The 20,637-nt window shown below is 37.7% G+C and overlaps 1 protein-coding gene across 3 annotated transcripts in view; it reads left to right on the top strand.

Moving 5' to 3' along the window:
• Positions 1-20,277, top strand: part of fsip1 (fibrous sheath interacting protein 1) — a 41,467-nt gene extending 21,190 nt beyond the window's left edge. For all 3 annotated transcript variants that reach the window (XM_056477027.1, XM_056477029.1, XM_056477028.1), the window contains 3 exons: positions 5,255-5,395; positions 14,452-14,577; positions 20,040-20,277. In XM_056477027.1, the coding sequence (XP_056333002.1) occupies positions 5,255-5,395; positions 14,452-14,577; positions 20,040-20,129 (357 nt within the window). In that variant the 3' untranslated portion in view covers positions 20,130-20,277. The remainder of the gene's footprint in view (positions 1-5,254; positions 5,396-14,451; positions 14,578-20,039) is intronic.
• The last annotated feature ends 360 nt before the right edge of the window (positions 20,278-20,637 follow it).

Raw genomic sequence — 20,637 nt, 5'->3', positions numbered from 1 at the left:
AAGTGCACAGAGAAGGTGCAGATGGTGATTTTGGCAGTATTTCTAGAATCACTTATGCTTGTCAGATATCTTCACTCCACATCACGTCATTATCAGCCACTTTCGCTCTTCTAATCCAGCGATGTGTAAACTGTTTATTTTTCCCATGTTTGTTCAGAGCTGGTTGATTGTTTTTCTAGCAAAACTCTGATTGCTGTGTATCAACAGTTCAACAGTACCATATACAGTCATTATTGGAAATGATCAACTAGATACTGAGTTCTGAAACCCTTTATGCAGCAATAAATATGCTTCATTTGAAGAACTAATAAATATTACACAACAATTTACACTCCATGCTTTCTTATTATATAATGTCCAGTTGTGCTTCATCTAAAACTCCACATCTATAATCCTCTTAGTCTATGCTGACATTATCTTCAGCAGCTCAAACACTCTAATGGCTAATGGACAGACAGCTGCTTCTCACTCAGGGCTGCTGTTTATGCTAATGAGATGGAGAGATGGGCACTAGTGGGCGGGGCTTTCCCCCTCTGATGACACGTACAAAGGGAGAATGTCAATCAAAGTGTTTCATTCATCAAGTCTGATTAGAACAAACACAATTCATTCATGTTGAGCATTAGAGGCTGCTGGAGAGATTCACACACACACCTGGGTTTAAAGCCCACATTAAGGTCATTTGGTCATAATAGGTGCTCTTTAATATCATTGTGTTTTTCTGGTAAATGTATCTTGATTTGAGAATCTGTAGATTTTTGTTCTGGATGTACTATCTGACTGAAAGACTGAGAGATTTCTGTGTTTGAGATATGCAGATCCTCTGACCACATGCTGCTCTTCTCATTCTTCTGTCCGAGAGCCTCCACTCTCTCATAATGTGCACGTTCAGCCCACAAAATGTGCAGTTGAACAAACAATATACATATACAAAGACAGTTCACTGGCGTTACTGTAAATGCGGAAAAGTGCACGCTCTGTATGGCTGCAGTTGAAATAACCAATCTTTATAGTGGCGGCACAGTGGCTCAATGGTTAACACTGTGGCCTCACAGCAAGAAGGTTCGAGTCCCGGCTGGGTCAGTTGGTGTTTCTGTGTGGAGTTTGCATGTTCTCCCCGTGTTGGTGTGAGTTTCCTCTGGGTGCTCCGGTTTCCCCCACAGTCCAAACACATGCGCTATAGGGGAACTGATGAACTGAATTAGCTGTAGTGTATGAGTGTGTGTGAATGAGAGTGTATGGCTGTTTCCCAGTATTGGGTTGCGGCTGAAAGGGCATCCGCTGTGTAAAACATATGCTGGAATAGTTGGCGGTTCATTCCGCTGTAGCGACTCCTGATAAATAAGGGACTAAGACGAAGGGAAATGATTGAAATGATTCTTTATGGCCAGGCAGTTCAGTGAGGGTGGGGTTTTTTAATATTAACTTGTTGGTTACGGTAAGCCCTGTCGTTTAGTGAATACTGTGTGTCTGCATTGATTTTTATTATTTTTTATAATATTTTTTAAGGGTTTTTTCACCTTTATTATAATAGGACAGTAGAGATTTCAGACAGGAAAGCATTGAGAACAGATAGAGTTGAAGGATCGGCAAAGGACCTCGAGCCAGGAATCGAACTCTGGTCACCGTGTTATACGTCAGCGGTGTTATATGTCGGCGCACATTACTACTAGGCTATTGGCGCCGACATCTGCATTGGTTTTGACTGGAGAAAAAACATCACACACATCCATCCAACCCAGGCTCATTGGAAATATGATTGCAAAATGAATGACTTGCCTAATTACCCTAATTTGCCTAATTGACCTAGTTACACCTTTACATGTCACTTTAAGCTGAATATCTTACAAAATAAGTAGTGAAATAGTATGTACTGTCATCATCAAAGACATAAGAAACTGGTTATTAAAAATTAGTAAAAGCTATTATGTTTACCCCGTGTGTGCTGTTGGGTTGTTTTCATCCACTTTGGGTTGATTAATTAATTTGGCCACATCTTTCTCTGTGTTTCAGCAAATGTGATGATTTCTGCTGACAAATCTGATTTTGACACATATTTTGGGAAAATGCTTTGAAGGTGTTCATAAACTCATCAACACACTGTTCAGATTGACTCCCCTTTGGTTCTGTTGGTGCTGGTTTTCCTCCATTGACTTCCATTATAATCACATTTATTGATTATAAAGTCATGACAGCAGATAATCATGCATTCTTGATTGATGCTGGTTTTCCTTGCTGGGATTAAGAGGAACAGAGTGTCATTTTCACTGTTGATCATCAGTTATAGTGCTAAAAAAGCTTAGTTTCTGCCTTTTAAATTAAGTTATTTGGAGTAGTGTGTGTGTGTGTGTGTGGATGTGTGAGACCTTTGTACACTTACCTTGATGTGTCTGAGAAACTCAGAATCATCCCCTCAGCTGTCAGAACGCAGTAAGTGTATTTCTGCACACACTATAATCTGCTGTTTTACTCCACTGAACTCCATATAAAAGACAGAAACTCTTCAGCACAGGCCGATCTAAAGCCTTAATGCTGATAACTGATAATCAACAGTGAAAATGACACTCTGTTCCTCTTAATCCCAGCAGGAAAAACCAGCATCAATCAAGAATGCATGATTATCTGCTGTCATGACTTTACAATCAATAAATGTGATTATGATGGAAGTCAATGGAGGAAAAACAGCACCAACAGAACCAAAGGGGAGTCAATCTGAACACTACACAAGGGTTAATAATGTGTTGAAACCTCTCCATTAAACAGCACTTGGGTAACAGAAGCCTTATAGTTTTGTGTTGATCTGTAAATGTATTCGTCATCAGCGTTCAGCAGTGTGTGTTATTGCTATAAGCTCAGATTCTGCTCGGCTCGGCCTGATCTATGAGCTCACCGTCATTATATTGAGTCTTTAATCAGAAATGTGGGCGTCGGGACAGAGTTTACCTCACCCCGGCGAACCTCTGACCTCACGCTCGCCGCTCGGCCTGATGGGAGATTCGCTCATTGGGAAACAGAAGGATATTAGTCAACACTTAGATATTTGGCTTTAGAGGCTCGTTGGACTGAGCAGAAATCAGAAGATTGTGTGACGTCCAAAAGCAAATACCAGGTGCAGGAAAACCGCTGGGCTTTATTTCCATGCGAACGCTTCTGAAAAACAGCATCAGATCTGGGACAAATCTGTGTTTTTATGCTCAGAGGCAGAATATCAAGGTTATTGGGAAATCTGTATATGATGCCAACTGAATTCCTGAAGGCTCTAAATGATCATATTTATGCTGATAAACCTGTCACACACACACACACACACACACACATCTACGACGTGTTGTGTTGTGTGTAAAATACTACAGTTGTTACTGCACTTAGTATTGTTTTTGTGGATTTTTTTTGTACTTTAAGAACTTTTTCAACTACTAACGGGGCGACATGGTGGCTCAGTGGTGTCACACTGTGGCCTTACAGCAAGAAGGTCTCTGGTTCGAGTCCCGGCTGGGTCAGTTGGTGTTTCTGTGTGGAGTTTGCATGTTCTCCCAGTGTTGGTGTGGGTTTCCTCCGGGTGCTCCGGTTTCCCCCACAGTCCAAACACATGCGCTATAGGGGAACTGATGAACCGTAGTGTATGAGTGTGTGTGTGTGTGAATGAGTGTGTATGGGTGTTTCCCAGTACTGGTGTGCAGCTAGAAGGGCATCCGTTGTGTAAAACATATGCTTGGTGGTTTATTCTGCTGTGGCGACCCCTGATAAATAAAGGGACTAAGCTGAAGGAGAATCAATGAATGAATAAACTACTGACTAATTTTATGCATATTAAATATTTTAAATAGACAAAAATACACACCTGCTTAAAATATAAGATCAATTAATGTTTAATTGTATTTAGCATTGTTTCAGCTTTATAGAACAATATGACGAGATCACTTTCCAGATTTCCAGTTTCTCTGTATTTATGATTTATAGTTATGTGTTTGAGTAAAGCATCATTATTGTGTTATTCTGTAAACTATTGATGACATTTATGCCAAATTTTAAATAGAAATATTGTCATTTACAGCATTTATTATGCATAAAATAGCAAAAAGCTGTTTTGATTTTAAGCCAATAAATAAACACTTAACTTGAAGGGGAGGTTTATAAGCTAAAGAATCATTATAATCATGACATGGCGCATGATGGATTTATTTTATTTAGTTTTTATTTTTCATGCAAACGCTTCTGGAAGATCAGCATGAAATCGGTGACAGAGGCTGACGCGGTTTTTATGCTCCGATATTGAAATCAGATCATAAAAGTTATTGAGAAATCTTTATATAAAGGCTGTTGAATTCCTAAAGGCTTTAAATGATCATTGTTTTGCTGATAAACATCTTTTTACACAATCATGAACTGATGCACATGAATGAGAGTTTATCCATTGAGGGTCATTCACTCAGTTATGTCATTTTAAATGCAAAGATGAGTGTTGGAATATGTAGGAATATGAAAAACAAGATTTTGTTTCAGATTTAAAGGACACCTATTATGCATAAATCACTTCTGTAGGTGGTTTAAGCAGTACTGTGTGTGTGAGCAGTGTGTGAATCTCTCCAGCAGCCTCTAATGCTCAACATGAATGAATTGTGTTTGTTCTAATCAGACTTGATGAATGAAACACTTTGATTGACATTCTCCCTTTGTACGTGTCATCAGAGGGGGAAAGCCCCGCCCACTAGTGCCCATCTCTCCATCTCATTAGCATAAACAGCAGCCCTGAGTGAGAAGCAGCCGTCTGTCCATTAGCCATTAGAGTGTTTGAGCTGCTGAAGATAATGTCAGCATAGACTAAGAGGATTATAGATGTGGAGTTTTAGATCAACAGAGACAGGAGCGACATAGACTGACAGAAGCACACACACACTCACACACTGAAGCACACATGCACACCTGACCAGCACTGACAACACACACACTGCTGTTTTACATCTGTCGCCATGGCCGTCTGTAGCTCCGCCCTCTTCTGAAAAGAGCACAATCTCATTTGCATTTAAAGCGACAGTCCCCAAAACACCACAGTTAGGATCAGCCTGAAAGGGTCAGTTTCAGAGAGGTAGAGGACATTATCTGTGTGCTATTCTCAGCTCAAACACACACACACACACACACACACTCTAGACACAGCAGAGATGCATCTTACAGCTTGTATAAGGGGGCAGAAAAGATTTCATTATGATATTTCAGGCTTCTCGGTTTGTAATTCAGCTCTTCTGGTTTTCAGCTGGTCTTGCCATCCCTTTCGGCCGGTGAAGGTTTCAGTCCAGAACCTTCTGAACGCCACACTCTATACAACATCGACTCCAGACTGCAGCTGCTACTTCCTGTACAGGACTTCCTGTCTGTGCGGAGCTCCAGTTCTCAGGTACTGCAGCTGATTTCATCCAAAAGAGGAATCATTTATTAAGAGTTTATGAAGAAGTTTTGCACAAATGCTTCCTGTGAGTTGTTCAGAATTAATCAAGTCTGCTTTGATATTATTTTGTATAATTATAATAATAATAATAATAGCATTTTTTAGTACTACCACCACTACTACTACTACTAATAATAATACATCTTATGTGGCGCGGTGGCTCAGTGGTTAGCACAGCAAGAAGGTCTCTGGTTTGAGTCTCAGCTGGGTCAGTTGGTGTTTCTGTGTGGAGTTTGCATGTTCTCCCCGTGTTGGTGTGGGTTTCCTCCGGGTGCTCCGGTTTCCCCCACAGTCCAAACACATGCGCTATAGGGGAATTGATCAACTAAATTGGCCGTAGTGTATGAGTGTGTATGGGTGTTTCCCAGCCCTGGGTTGCAGCTGGAAGGGCATCCGCTGCGTAAAACATATGGTGGAATAGTTGGCGGTTCATTCCGCTGTGGCGACCTCTGAAATAGAGACTAAGATGACTAAGTTTACACTATTAAATTAAATAAACATTTACAAGAATCCTCTATTTTCTGTATTGTTCGTAATTTCAGTGATTAATAAAACACATTTAGTGTGTGTCTCTGCATTTGGGTCAGCTCTGTTACACCAGTTATAAAGTGGCAGAACAATCTGTAAAGCACTGATTGACAAAGCATGTGACTTGCTCCAAGTGATGTCACTTCCTGTGGAGGGAAACTGTGAAAGGCATGTGGTTATTCTGCTCTCATTAATTTGTGCAAAATGTTCAGGATTCATCAATTGTAGATTAATTATATCAACCCTGTTACTGCGATATTTTGGTCAGTTCACTTTTTACAAACAACAATATGATGAAAATACTTACAATTGTGTTGTAGACATGCCACGTGGAGTCTGGTGTGAGGTTAGCATCTGGAGCTAAAGCACAACATGATGGAAGTCTGTTATCGTCACCTCTGTTATGGGTTAAAAGTTTGAACAGTAAGTTAAAAACAATAGTAATTCTCCTATAAATACTGCTGAAATAGTAATAGAAACACAATCAAATGTTCCCTATATCATATTTCACAGGGTGTAGGTTGATCCTTAAAAAGTCTTAAATTCCATACTATAAAAACAATTCAATTCAATTCTCCTTTATTAGTATAGCGCGTTTACAATGGAGATTGTGTTAAAGCAGCTTCACATAGAAGATTATAGTGAATAGGAACAGTGTAGTTCAGTTTTCAGTGTTTAGGTTCAGTTCAGTTTAGCTCAGTTCAGTGTGGTTTAATAATCACTACTGAGAGTCCAAACACTGAAGAGTAATCCATCGATGCAAAAATAAGGCCTTAATTAGTCTTAATTCTTCTTAAATCTGCAGTTCAAAAGGTCTTAACAATGAGATTGAACTGATCCTGCAAAGAAGATTTTGTTTTCGTTCTGAAATCTGCTGAAATCTCTGTCTATATGTAACCTGGATCAAAACAGGTGTAACCCAATAAAATACACGCTCGCTGGGGTTTTGGTTATGCAAGCAGATTTCATGGGGATTTTGCCCTATATTATCTTATGACAGCTGCATCCACCAGTACATTAGCAAATATTGAACTAGAGATGAACCAATCGACAGGCCAGGGACCAGAATCAGACAATTTTTAACCTAACCGGTGATTTTGCTGCATCCCAATTATTCATTCATTCATTCATTTTCCTTCAGCTTAGTCCCTTATTTATAGGGGACCACCACAGCAAGATGAACCGCCAACTATTCCAGCATATTTTTTTTCCACAGCAGCTGCCCTTCCAGCTGCAACCCAGTACTGGGAAACACCCATACACGCTCTTTCATATACACACACTCTCATACACTACAGCCAATTTAGTTCATCAATTCCTCTATAGCCATGTGTTTGGACTGTGGGGGAAACTGGAGCACCTGGAGGAAACCCACACCAACACTGGGAGAACATGCAAACTCCACACAGAACCACCAGCTGACCCAGCTGGGACTCAAACCAGCAACCCTCTTGCTGTGAGGACACAGTGCTAACCTCTGAGCCACCATGCCGCACACCTTTATATTATTCCAGTTTAAGGAAAATGAATGGAAAAATACATGAAATGTTTCCGCAATTCTGAAATGGGTCAGACATAGGCAGTCAGTTAGTATTCCCAGTATCGTAGTTTTTGTGCTGATATTAATTTGGGGATATGATTTCTAATAACCTGTCCTAGAGGGAGCATCTAAATACTCAAAGTTTGTAGGACCTAAGACAGAATCCTGGGGAACACCATGACAGAACTGTCCGACAATAGATTTATTGTGAACTAAAACAACTGGAAACTGGAAGCAATCAAGAGAGATAAGACTCCTCTTTTTATTCCTCCAGCTGTGATGAGTTTCGTTCTGCGTATGTTTTTAATGTTCTCATTATGCGTGTCTGTAACAGTAGCTCACGTCTCCGTCAGGCCAACAGGCTGGAAAAGTGTCATAAATGATGAATTATTGAGCTTGGTTTCTCTTTTTATTGGCCTGGGAGATGTTTGAGACTCTTTCCCAGTGACGCTCGTTCTGGCTGGAGGTCTGTGTGAGGGATTTCAGCAGTATTTATAGAAGAATGTGAGGTTTGAGGACTGAGGACAGGGAGTTTTCATCTGTCACTTTACTCCACAATTAGCAAACAGTAGTTGAGAAAACACCACAACAGCACTGTCTTTCTCTTCTGCATCTCAATCTGCTTTTCCAGCACAAACAAGAGCAAAATATATGTTCTCCTCGAGGAGTTTGACTTGTTTTCCAGCACAAATATCTAAGCATCCTTAAATCAAGACACATTTACTGGAGAAGAAAAATAAATGCAGATAATATGTGCTGTTTTCTGAAAATGTACCAGTAGTAAGTGAATTTGGGCTTTAATTGAGAACCAAATATATGCTAGTGAGGTTAGAATATTTATTTATTTATTTATTTATTTATTTATTTATTTATTTATTTATTGTTATCTGTATATTGATTTTTGTTAAAGATTTATTCAAGATCTTTTTGGAATTTTATTGAATATTAAGCAATAATATTAAACAAAAAGCAACAGCAAATTTAGAACCACTAGACTTCAAACAATCACAAAATAAATAAATAAATAAATAAATAAATAAAGAAAGAAAGAAATAAAGAAATAAAGAAATAAATATGCAAACCCTAAAAAATAAAAAATAAATAATAATAAAAAATAAATTTTTAATAATAGAAAATAAATAAAAGTAAATTATTTTTCATAAAAATTATGAAAAGATGACATATTATTAAAAAGATAAAAAACTCAAATAAAAGATTAATATGAATAAAACATAAATAGAAAAGTGCTATGCAGACCTTAAAAATAAATAAAAAATATAAATAAATTATTATAATAAATAAATAAATATGCAGACCTTAAAAAAATTATAATGAATAAATAAATATGCAGACCTTTAAAAATAAATAATAAATAAATAAATAAATAAATAAATAAATAAATAAATAAATAAATAAATAAATAAATAAATAAATAAATAAATAAATAAATAAATAAATAAATAAATAAATAAATGACATAATATTACAAAGAATAAAAAAGCTAAAATATATACAAAATAAAAACTGCAATACAGACCTTTTATTATAATTTATAATAATTATAAAATTATAATAATTTTCATAAATAAGTGCATAATAGTAGAAAAATAAATAACAATAAATGCATTTTTCACAATGATTTAAAAAACACAACACAATGTTTAAAATAGATATTTAATTAAAAAAGAACAAAAAGAAGAGAGAGTCTATTGGCAGAAGTTTGTTTTTGCTTTATTCATAATTTATCTCCCTTCATAATCATCACTGAGATTTACAGTCTGATTAAAATCATTTGTTAGTGAAGCCATGCCCTCTAATCCCTCTCTGAGTTCAGGATTTGGCCTTTATTTGGCCTTGCTTGAGGCTGAAATATTAATACATGTAAGTCAGATTTATGATCAAGACACTTCTAGACAGTCTCAGACTTAAAATACGCTTGCAAATGAAGCTGTGTTTGAAGCTAATAGTCAAAAATCAGCATCAGTTGTTGAATAATCCTGATTATTATTGAATATTGGAGGTTTTAGGTCTTTGATTTATTTATTTATTAAATTTGCAAAGGACACTAAAGTCTAACTTATAAATGGAATCAAAATCTGGGTAACTTTACAATAAAAAACATGTATTTTATAATGTTATTCTTATTAAAAACTTTTTATTGTGCATTAGTATATGGCATTCATTATTATTATTATTACATTATTATTATTATTATTATTATTATTATTATTGTTATTATTATTATTATTTTTTTTTAAATATTTTATTTTATTTTATAACAATTAAAAATTATAATAATATAATAATTTTATCATGCAATAATTAATTAAGCAAAAAGTTGATGTCATTTGTAAGGGACTTACAAAGCATATATAGTCCTCAAATAGGTCTCAAAACTATTACTAGAGTGACTATTACTAAATGCCTGAATAATAGGACATATAAACTTTAATTTGAATAGTTTATTAATCATTTCACTCATTCTGAATGAATAAAACACCAACTATTCTTAAATATCTGCGTTATATTATAATGCAATACTTCATTTAGTAGTGAAAACTTCATCATAAACATGTTTAATATGCTGAATTGTATATTTTCATACTTTATTAATAAGTCAAGAATACAGCCTTTGTGGCTTTAGTTATAAGCTGCTTATGAATGTCTTATAATGTAGAGTTGATGCTTAATAAATGATTTATAGTGTGTGCAGTTATTATAAAGTGTTACTGAAGATTTGAAGATCAGAAGTTCAGGGATGGAGAGATGTAGATCAGAGATGATGGAGCGTTCAGGATCCTCTTTCTTTATCGCTGTGTTCTGCCATATTTCCTTCAGGATGTTGTTGTGTTCGATTCGGTTCACTGGGCTGATTCCTGAACCTGACGCCACTCGATTCACTGAACACTGAATCATTTACACTGGAATGATTCTCTGGAATTGGACTTTAAAGTGGAGCTGTAACTTTGATTCATGAGCTTCTGTTCTGCAGGTTCTGCTCGAATGCTGCAGGAAAGGGTGTGTGTGTGTGTGTGTGTGTCTCAGTTTTATTTTTATTTGTGTTGTGTTTGGTCTAAGCTAATTTGATCTGGACTGGTGTGTGTGTGTGTGTGTGTGTTAGTCCAGGTGTAATCTGGTGTGTGTGTGTGAGTGTGTGTGTTTATCCAGGTCTAATCTGGTGTGTGTGTCTGTGTGAGTATATAAGTGTATGAATGTGTGTATGTCTGTGTGAGTATATATGTGTATGTGTGTGTTTATGTGTGTAAATATATGTATATGTTTGTACAGCAAATATGTGTTTGTGTCTGTTAATCCAGGTCTGATGTGTGTGTGTGTGTGTGTGTGTGTGTTTGTCTTGGTGTAATCTGGTGTATATGTGTGTGTGTTCATCCAGATCAAATCCGGTGTGTGTGCGTATGCCTGTGTGTGCGTGTGTGTGTATGCGTGTGTGTGTGTCTGTGTTAGTGCAGGTCTGGTATGCTGTGTGTGTGTAAGTACGTGTGTGTGTGTGTGTGTGTGTGTGTGTGTGTGTGCGTGTGCGTGTGCGTGTGTGTGTTTCCGCTGCAGTAGTTGTGGTCCTGCTCAGGGAACCTCTGGCTCTGCTCCTGCTTCCACGTGGCACTGAGTGAACAGTCATCCAGAGCTGCTTCAGTCTCTCTCTCTGACTCACTCCGGCTCTGTGTTTTCATAAGAGAGACGCCAGTTTCCAGATCAGTGTTTCACAGTGAGCAGACACACAGCAGCTGCAGCTACACATCACTGCTGCTCTACAAGCTGTACTTTCAGGATTAACAACACCGCTCTTCTTTTTAAATTACTAATATACTTAGTTTTTATTGATTTTTTGAGGAATGTATAGCCAGTGGGAACAAAACAAACAAGTAATAAATAATAATACACACTGTATATACATACATACATACATATATACGTATATACACACGTACATCCATTCCACACGTGTGTATCTCTATACATACATATATCAAAACATTAAATTAACCTCAAGGAAATAAATAAATAAATAAATAAATAAATAAATAAATAAATAAAATAAGTATAAAATACAATAAATGGTTGTCAAACATATTGCAATGATGCATAACCTCTAAATTTATGTTAATGTTAAATTATAGATGATTATATTGTCGTTGTGGAGAAAGCCAGCCATTACTCCATTTCTTTTCAAAGATCTCTCTTTGTAATCGAAGTGCATAACAACACTGCTTCATATTCAAATACATATATACATATGGACAATCATATTCAGAAGTGTGTTTCTTCCATTAGGTGTTTAATATTAAAGCTCTTGATTCTGATATGGTGGTATTTAACCAGTGGTGGAAAGAGAACTGGAAAATCACACTCTAGTAAAAGTACCATTACTTTCCTAAAAATGTAGTGCAGTAGAGTAAAAGTATCTGTTGTAAATATTACTCAAAGTATGAGTAAAGAGTAGCCCTTTCAATAGTACTCAAGAGTAGTGAGTATGACGCTGTTAAAACTGATGCATATACATGTAGTTAGGGGATGTTTGTAAACGTAATATTCTGTAGTGCCTTAATTATTGCCCAACAGACACACAACATCATAAGACGTTAATATTAGGTTGGATTTAGTTAGATGTCAGGTGACCAAAATTCAATGTCTAGCCAGTGTCTAAGGAAAATATTATTTTGATGTCCAATAATGGCGTCAATTGACGTTGATATTTGGTTGATTTTAAGTTGTGTTGGAAAGTGACCAAAATCCAATGTCGAGCCAACATCTTAAACCAGCGCCATATTGACGACAAATACTGACATTTATTCGTCAGGTATGTCCATCAAAATCCAAAGTCTGATAGACATCATATTGGTAATGTCCACACGACGTCATTAGATGTTGATATTTGGTTGATTTTAGGTTGGACGTTGGACATTGACGTCGGCCTGACATTGGGTTCTGACGTCAACACAATTTACATTTCCAAATGAAATGCAATGTCCCCACGACGTTGGGGTGCAACTTCAATCAGACATTATGTTGAGATCTTGTGCTGCTGGGTGTTTAAGGCCATTTCGGTCATCACACAGTAAACATCCGTCATCTTTTCATCAGTGACATCATCTAAACAGTCTGGGTCAATGCGTGTAAAGATTTTGGACATCTTCTTGGACACTTTTATTGCCTCCAAACAGTTTGCTGCAATTATAAATCGCACATGTCTTGAGGTAGTTCATTATTTACCTTATATATGCAATTTGATTGGACAGAAATCACAGGACTGATTTCTCTAATCCCCATAGACAAGTGAAAAAATAAAGTAGTGATGCAGGTTGAAGGAAAGTAGTGGAGTAAAAGTACAGATACTGCACTAAACATATACTCAAGGGAAAGTAAAAGTACACATTTTTAACACTACTTATTCAATTACAATTCCTGAGAAAAACTACTCAGTTACAGTAATTTGAGTGTTTGTAATTAGTTACCTTACACCACTGTATTTAACCCTCCTGTTGACCTACAGGTCACTGTTTTAACTGCTAAAAACCCTAAACAATGATGTTTTAAATCTTTTTATCATCCACTATATTTTGGTCAAGCTGTGATGTTTAGTTAATTGTGCATTAAAAGGGCATCTATTATGCAAAAATGACTTTCATACGAGGTTTAACCCCAGCTGTGTGTGTGTGAGCAGTGTGTGAATCTCTCCAGCAGCCTCTAATGCTCAACATGAATGAATTGTGTTTGTTCTAATCAGACTTGATGAATGAAACACTTTGATTGACATTCTCTCTTTGTACGTGTCATCAGAGGGGGAAAGCCCCGCCCACTAGTGCCCATCTCTCCATCTCATTAGCATAAACAGCAGCCCTGAGTGAGAAGCAGCCGTCTGTCCATTAGCCATTAGAGTGTTTGAGCTGCTGAAGATAATGTCACCATAGACTAAGAGGATTATAGATGTGGAGTTTTAGATCAACAGAGACAGGAGCGACATAGACTGACAGAAGCACACACTCACACTGAAGCACACATGCACACCTGACCAGCACTGACAACACACACACTGCTGTTTTACATCTGTCACTATGGTGACTTTGTAGCTCCGCCCTCTTCTGAAAAGAGTACAATCTCATTTGCATTTAAAGCGACAGTCACCAAAACACCACAATTAGGATCAAAGCCTGAAAGGGTCAGTATCAGAGAGGTAGAGGACATTATCTGTGTGTTATTCTCAGCTCAAAATCAGACACACACGCTCTAGACACTGCAGAGACGCATTTTACAGCTTGGAAAAAGGGGCAGAATAGGTCTCCTTTATGTGTCTGCTATATGATGCACACCGTCTGGAATGTATAACTTTACAATCAAGCCATGCACTGTGGTTGTTTGTTTCTGATGGTCAGTGGTGGAAACGTGATGTGAGAATACTGGAAAACCCATTCGTTTTAGCTACACACCTGTGTTTAGTGGTTCTGAGGGTCAGTAAAGATGCATTTAGCTTGATGGAAATGTGTGAGAACAATGTGGGATCTGTAGATCTGCGGTCTCTGTGAATTCAGCATGAAGAGTTCTGTATATGTGCTGTTTTTATTGCTTTTCACAGTTTTACACAGAGCAGAAACTTCAGTGTTGTTAATGTTCAACTGTTTGAGTTACATAAAAGCTTAAGAAAATTCACTAGTTTCTGCTGCTCCTCATATCTCATGATTTGTTTTCAACATTTGACTTGGAATTGCATTTGTGTTTGCACATATCTTTGATTTATCTCCCCTAGAGGGTGTTTCAGCATGTCTCATCTTATTTATGCGATTCCAGATTTCAAAATCTCTCCACTTCTCTTAACCTTTTGCAACATGTGACCACCCCAAAACAGCCCTAAACGTTATCGGTTCTGTTTCTACACATTCATTGTCTGTTGATTCAGAAATGAAACCTCTTGGCTGTGTTTTAGACGAGTCTGGAGGAGAGGACAGGAGATCACAGGCTGTGGGCCATGAGAGAGAGACGAGAGGATGAGAGACGTCTGAGAGAAATACAGGAGCAGCTGCAGATCCTGGAAGAGACTCAGGAGAGCAGCGTGAGTTCATACCACTCATTCACAACCAATCAGACTCATTCAGACTAACTCCGATTCAAACCGACTCTTTCAGTCTCACTCAGATTATCCAGACTCAGACTTATCCAGACTCAGACTCACTTGTTCAGACTCACTCGGGCTCAAGCTTATTCAGACTCAGACCTATCCAGACTTAATCACTCAGACTCAGATTTATCTAGACTCAGACTCACTCATTCAGACTCAGTCAGGCTCATGCTTATTCAGACTCAGACTTATCCAGATTTACTCAATCAGACTCAGACTTATCCAGACTCAGACTCACTTGTTCAGACTCACTCGGGCTCAAGCTTGTTCAGACTCAGACTTACTCATTCAGACTCACTCAGACTCAGACTTTTCCAGACTTAATCACTCAAACTCAGATTTATCCAGACTCAGACTCACTCATTCAGACTCAGTCAGGCTCATGCTTATTCAGACTCAGACTTATCCAGACTTACTCAATCAGACTCAGATTTATCCAGACTCAGACTCATTCATTCATACTCAGTCAGGCTCAGGCTTATTCAGACTCAGACTTATCCAGATTTACTCAATCAGACTCAGATTTATCCAGACTCAGACTCACTCATTCAGACTCACTCAGGTTCAGGCTTATTCAGACTCACTCAGGCTCAGGCTTATTCAGACTCAGACTTATCCAAACTTACTCACTCAGACTCAGATTTATCCAGACTCAGACTCACTCATTCAGACTAATTCAGACTCAGGGTTATTCAGACTCAGACCGATCCAGACTCACTCAGACTTATTCAGACTCACTCAGATATATTCAGACACACTTATCCAGACTCATACTCACTCATTCAGACTCAGTCAGGCTCAGGCTTATTCAGACTCAGACTTATCCAGACTTACTCACTCAGACTCAGATTTGCCCAGACTCAGACTCACTCATTCAGACTAACTCAGACTCGGTTATTCAGACTCAGACCGATCCAGACTCACTCAGACTTATTCAGACTCAGACTCATTCAGACTCACTCAGATTTATCCAGACACACTTATCCAGACTCATACTCACTCATTCAGACTCAGTCAGGCTCAGGCTTATTCAGGCTTATTCAGACTCAGACTTATCCAGATTTACTCAATCAGACTCAGATTTATTCAGACTCAGACTCCCTCATTCAGACTCAGTCAGGCTCATGCTTATTCAGACTCAGACTTATCCAGACTTACTCAATCAGACTCAGATTTATCCAGACTCAGACTCATTCATTCAGACTCAGTCAGGCTCAGGCTTATTCAGACTCAGACTTATCCAGATTTACTCAATCAGACTCAGATTTATCCAGACTCAGACTCACTCATTCAGACTCACTCAGGTTCAGGCTTATTCAGACTCACTCAGGCTCAGGCTTATTCAGACTGAGACTTATCCAGACTTACTCACTCAGACTCAGATTTATCCAGACTCAGACTCACTCATTCAGACTAACTCAGACTCAGGGTTATTCAGACTCAGACCAATCCAGACTCACTCAGACTTATTCAGACTCACTCAGATATATTCAGACACACTTATCCAGACTCATACTCACTCATTCAGACTCAGTCAGGCTCAGGCTTATTCAGACTGAGACTTATCCAGACTTACTCAGACTTATTCAGACTCAGACTCATTCAGACTCACTCAGATTTATCCAGACACACTTATCCAGACTCATACTCACTCATTCAGACTCAGTCAGGCTCAGGCTTATTCAGACTCAGACTTATCCAGACTTACTCACTCAGACTCAGATTTGTCCAGACTCAGACTCACTCATTCAGACTAACTCAGACTCAGGCTTATCCACACTCAGACTTATCCAGACTCAGACTCACTCATTCAGACTCACCCAGACTTATTCAGACTCAAATTATTTAAACTTAGTCTCACTCATTCAGACTCACTCAGACTTATTCAGACTCACTCAGATTTATTCAGACTCAGACTTATCCATCATTCAAAAACTCAGTCAGATTTAGTCAAAGTTATGTAGACTCAAAATTATTCATAATGTAGTGTGTCATAGGGATTCATAAACAACAAATGGACGTCGTGACACGCAATTCAATTGTTTCTTCTTGTGTAATATGGCATAGTTCACGACAACCAATACCATGCCTGCGACGCTTCTCGACACCATCGCAGAAAGTCTAGCATGAGTTCTGTCACTGGGCAATAGGAGAACATAATTTCTCAGTTATATCCGCGAGTGCTGCATATTTACTTATGGGTGGGCCATGGGTAGATAAGATCAATCATTGGTTATGCAAACTTTAACTACCTTTTCTAAAATATTAAGGTGTGTTAAGCAACTTTATCTCACAGTTAATTTATCTATAAATAATTTATTTATTTTATTTGTAATAATAAATTTATCTGTCTCATTTGTGGCAAATTCAGGCAAGGGAGTGTTTAGTAAGCAACATTGGCAGGAAAAATATGCATTTAGATTTCTATTTATGTCATGAGTGGTCAGCAAGCATCAGTGTTTATTGAGATTGAAATAAGATAAACTAACATAAACTAATATAAGAAAAATTGTTATAGCAACACTTGTGACTGCTTTGGGAAATAACGTTCGTCGTAGACGTCACAGGATGACTGATCGTGAAGCAATGTGTAGTCTGGGACACTTGGTTCCCAAGACAAGTCAAGATTTTGTCAAGACAAAATCACATAATCTGATTTAGTGACTTTCTGACCGGGGCTTAAATAAAAATTACTCCGATTCATTCAGACTAACTCAGACTCACCCAAACTCAGTCAGACTTACTCAGACTCAGGCTGCGTTCAAAACCGCATACTTCTCTACTGTATAGTATGTGGAAAACAGTATGTGAGCAGAGTAGTATGTCTCACTCAGACTTACTCAGATAAGACTCACTCAGACCTATTCAGACTTACTCAGATCAGACTCACAAAGACTCATTCAAACTCAGACTTACTCATTCAGACTTGGTCAGATTTATCCAGACTCAGACTCACTCTTACTTACTTCGACTCAGTCAAACATACTCAGACTTATTCAGACTCATTCAGACTCACTGTGACTAATTTAGATGAGAATAGAGATGACACTCACGAGAATCATACAAATTCAGTCAGACTTAATCTGATTTCATCAGACTTACCCAGACTAATTCAGACTCAAACTTACTCAGACTTATCCAGACTCAGACTTACTCAGACTCAGACTTCATCACTTGTCCACACTCAGACTCACTCAGACTTATCCAGACTCAGACTTATTCAGACTCAGATTTATTCAGACTCAGACTTCCTCATTTGCACAGACTCAGACTCACTCAGACCTGTCCAGACTCAGACTTATTCAGACTCAGACTTATCCAGACTCAGACTTACTCAGACTCAGACTTCATCACTTGTCCACACTCAGACTCACTCAGACTTATCCAGACTCAGACTTATTCAGACTCAGATTTATTCAGACTCAGACTTCCTCATTTACCCAGACTCAGACTCACTCAGACCTATCCAGACTCAGACCTATCCAGACTCAGACTTATTCAGACTCAGACTTATTCAGACTCAGACTTACTCAGATTCAGACTTCATCACTTGTCCACACTCAGACTCACTCAGACTTATCCAGACTCAGACTCACTCAAATGAGTTTTACTGAAACTCATTTAGATGAGTATAGAGATGAGACTTATGAGAATCATACAGACTCAGTCAGATTTAATTAGACTTATTAAGACTTACTCAGACTCAGTAAAACTTGTACTCATTCAGACTCAAATCAGGCTTAATTAGGCTCAGTTTGACTTACAGACACATTTATACTCATTCAGTCTCAATCAGACTTACTGGTTTCAGTTGAATGGAGTATAATATGATGAACTGAAAGTCTTGAACTGAAATTACTGATTTCTACAGTCATTGATCACGTTGAACTGATGGCTGAATTAAAAAATCTTGACGTTTGAAGGTTCGCAGGCCACAATGCACTGAGTGACTTCTTTCTTTATTGTTTTTCTCTGTCTCTCACTGGTTCTGTTAGCTGTTTCTCTGCTCTCTCAGTGTTTAGTCTGAGTCTCAGAGTTTCTGTCAACAGTTTTGAGGAGCTCTGAGATGTTAAAAGCTTCCCGGAGTCTGTTTGATGTAAACGATTGATTAATGAACAGAAGAACCGCAGTATTTCACTGCATTCTGATGTGTTGAGCTTTTAAATGCCTGAGACAAACCCCTCTCAGAAAGAGATCAGACATTATTGTTGGACATTAATAACTGTCTTTCCTACTGTGTGTTACACTGTCAATCCTTCATTTGACACCATCTAAATGAACGTTGACACAGAATTGTTTCTTCTGTCTTCATTTTCAAAGCTTTGAAATATTCAAGCTATGAACACAAACAAATGGGATTCAGTGCTGTTTCAGAGTATTCTAATGTAGTAAGATTCAATAATCTAATCAATTACGTTACTGATTACTATTTAACCCTCCTCTGGTCTCTGCACATTCACAGAATTTGTGATGAAGATGAAGATGAGCTTATTTGTTAATGTAAAATATATTTGAAGATTGAAATGAAATCGCCCTATCTTAGAGGTTTAGTGAAGGCAGATCCTTTTTGACCCAATGATGCATGCAGAAATGATTATTAAGTCAGCAGGGTGGTTAAAGCATGTAAATTGGAAATTGTATTGATATACATTTTTAAAGTAACCTTCCCAGGCCTGAACATTGCACCCTATTGAGCTTTATTAAATGAACAAAAGACACTGGGTAAGTCTTCAAGGGTTTTAGTGCCACAACAGTGAGATAACGAAGACAGAATAAATGTTGGATCTCTGTAAGCGTGAAAAGATTCAGTCGATTTCTCCGTCTGTCGTATGAATCGAGCTCCAGCTCTGAATGATGTAAGTCTGCTTATTATAAATGATGAGAATGAATCATCTGAGTCGTGAATCCTCTGCTGGTGATTCCTGAGCGAATCTTTTCACATTGGCCTCCAGTATTTCACACACATCCGTAAATGTTGTAAACACTGATCTCGTGAACACACTCCGTCAAGAAGACCAAATCAGCTGAAAAATCAACCTTTAGCATTAATCATTCTCACACACTGCAAACATATACAAGAACATTCGTCTATTATAGCTAAATCACATATGACATTTAAAGGCATAACTTAGATTATTAGGTTAATTAGGGAAGTCAGTGGATGACAGTGGTTTGTTCTGTAGACAATTGAGAAATAATAAATTCTTAAGGGCTGATAATATTGACTATAACATTAACATAGTGAAGCCTTTAAATGACACTTTAGGCTGAATACTAGTATCTTACAAAATAACTAGTCAAATATTATGTGCTGTCATCATGCAAAGACATGAGAAATTTGTTAATAAAATAATTCTGTTTAAAATGTGTTAAAAAATTGTGTTTTCCTCTTCCAGACGGTCTGTTTGTCTGCTGAGCAGCTGAAGAATCTGCTGCTGGACTGTGAAGCAGAAATAATGCCGGCTGTTCAGCAAACACTAAACTAAAGAAGAAGAAGAAGAGGAAGAGCAGAGATGCGTCTGCGTGACACCAGCGTCTGTTCGTCATTCAGGCTCTGATGTGTTTGCCAGACTGGAGAACATCTGAAGCTGAACGTAAGAGGACAAAATAAAATGTTCCTTTTCTAAAATCAAACCAATATGCCTTTTATTCATGTCATCAGCTTTTGATTAAGCACAAAAAATATATGTGGATCAAATCCATCTGAACAGTCTGACCTGATTCTCCTGCTCATATGGCTTTGACTTTTATTATAACTCATTAATGGGGTTACTGCTTTCTTTGGAGGAAATTAATTCCCTTATTTATTTATGGAATTCAAAACGACAGCATATTCACTTGAATAATTCTGAAACATGTAAATCAGTTTTCTCAAACAACAGGTTTACTCACTTTTCCAAGTCAACTAATCGCTTCGAGAACAACAGGTTTACTCACTTTTCTAAGACAACTAATCGCTTCGAGAACAACAGGTTTACTCACTTTTCTAAGACA

This window comes from Danio aesculapii, chromosome 17 (genome assembly GCF_903798145.1).
Source record: "Danio aesculapii chromosome 17, fDanAes4.1, whole genome shotgun sequence".
Classification (NCBI taxonomy): Eukaryota; Metazoa; Chordata; class Actinopteri; order Cypriniformes; family Danionidae; genus Danio; species Danio aesculapii.
Note: the sequence above shows the minus strand (reverse complement) of the source record. Positions and strands in the feature narration are given on the sequence as shown.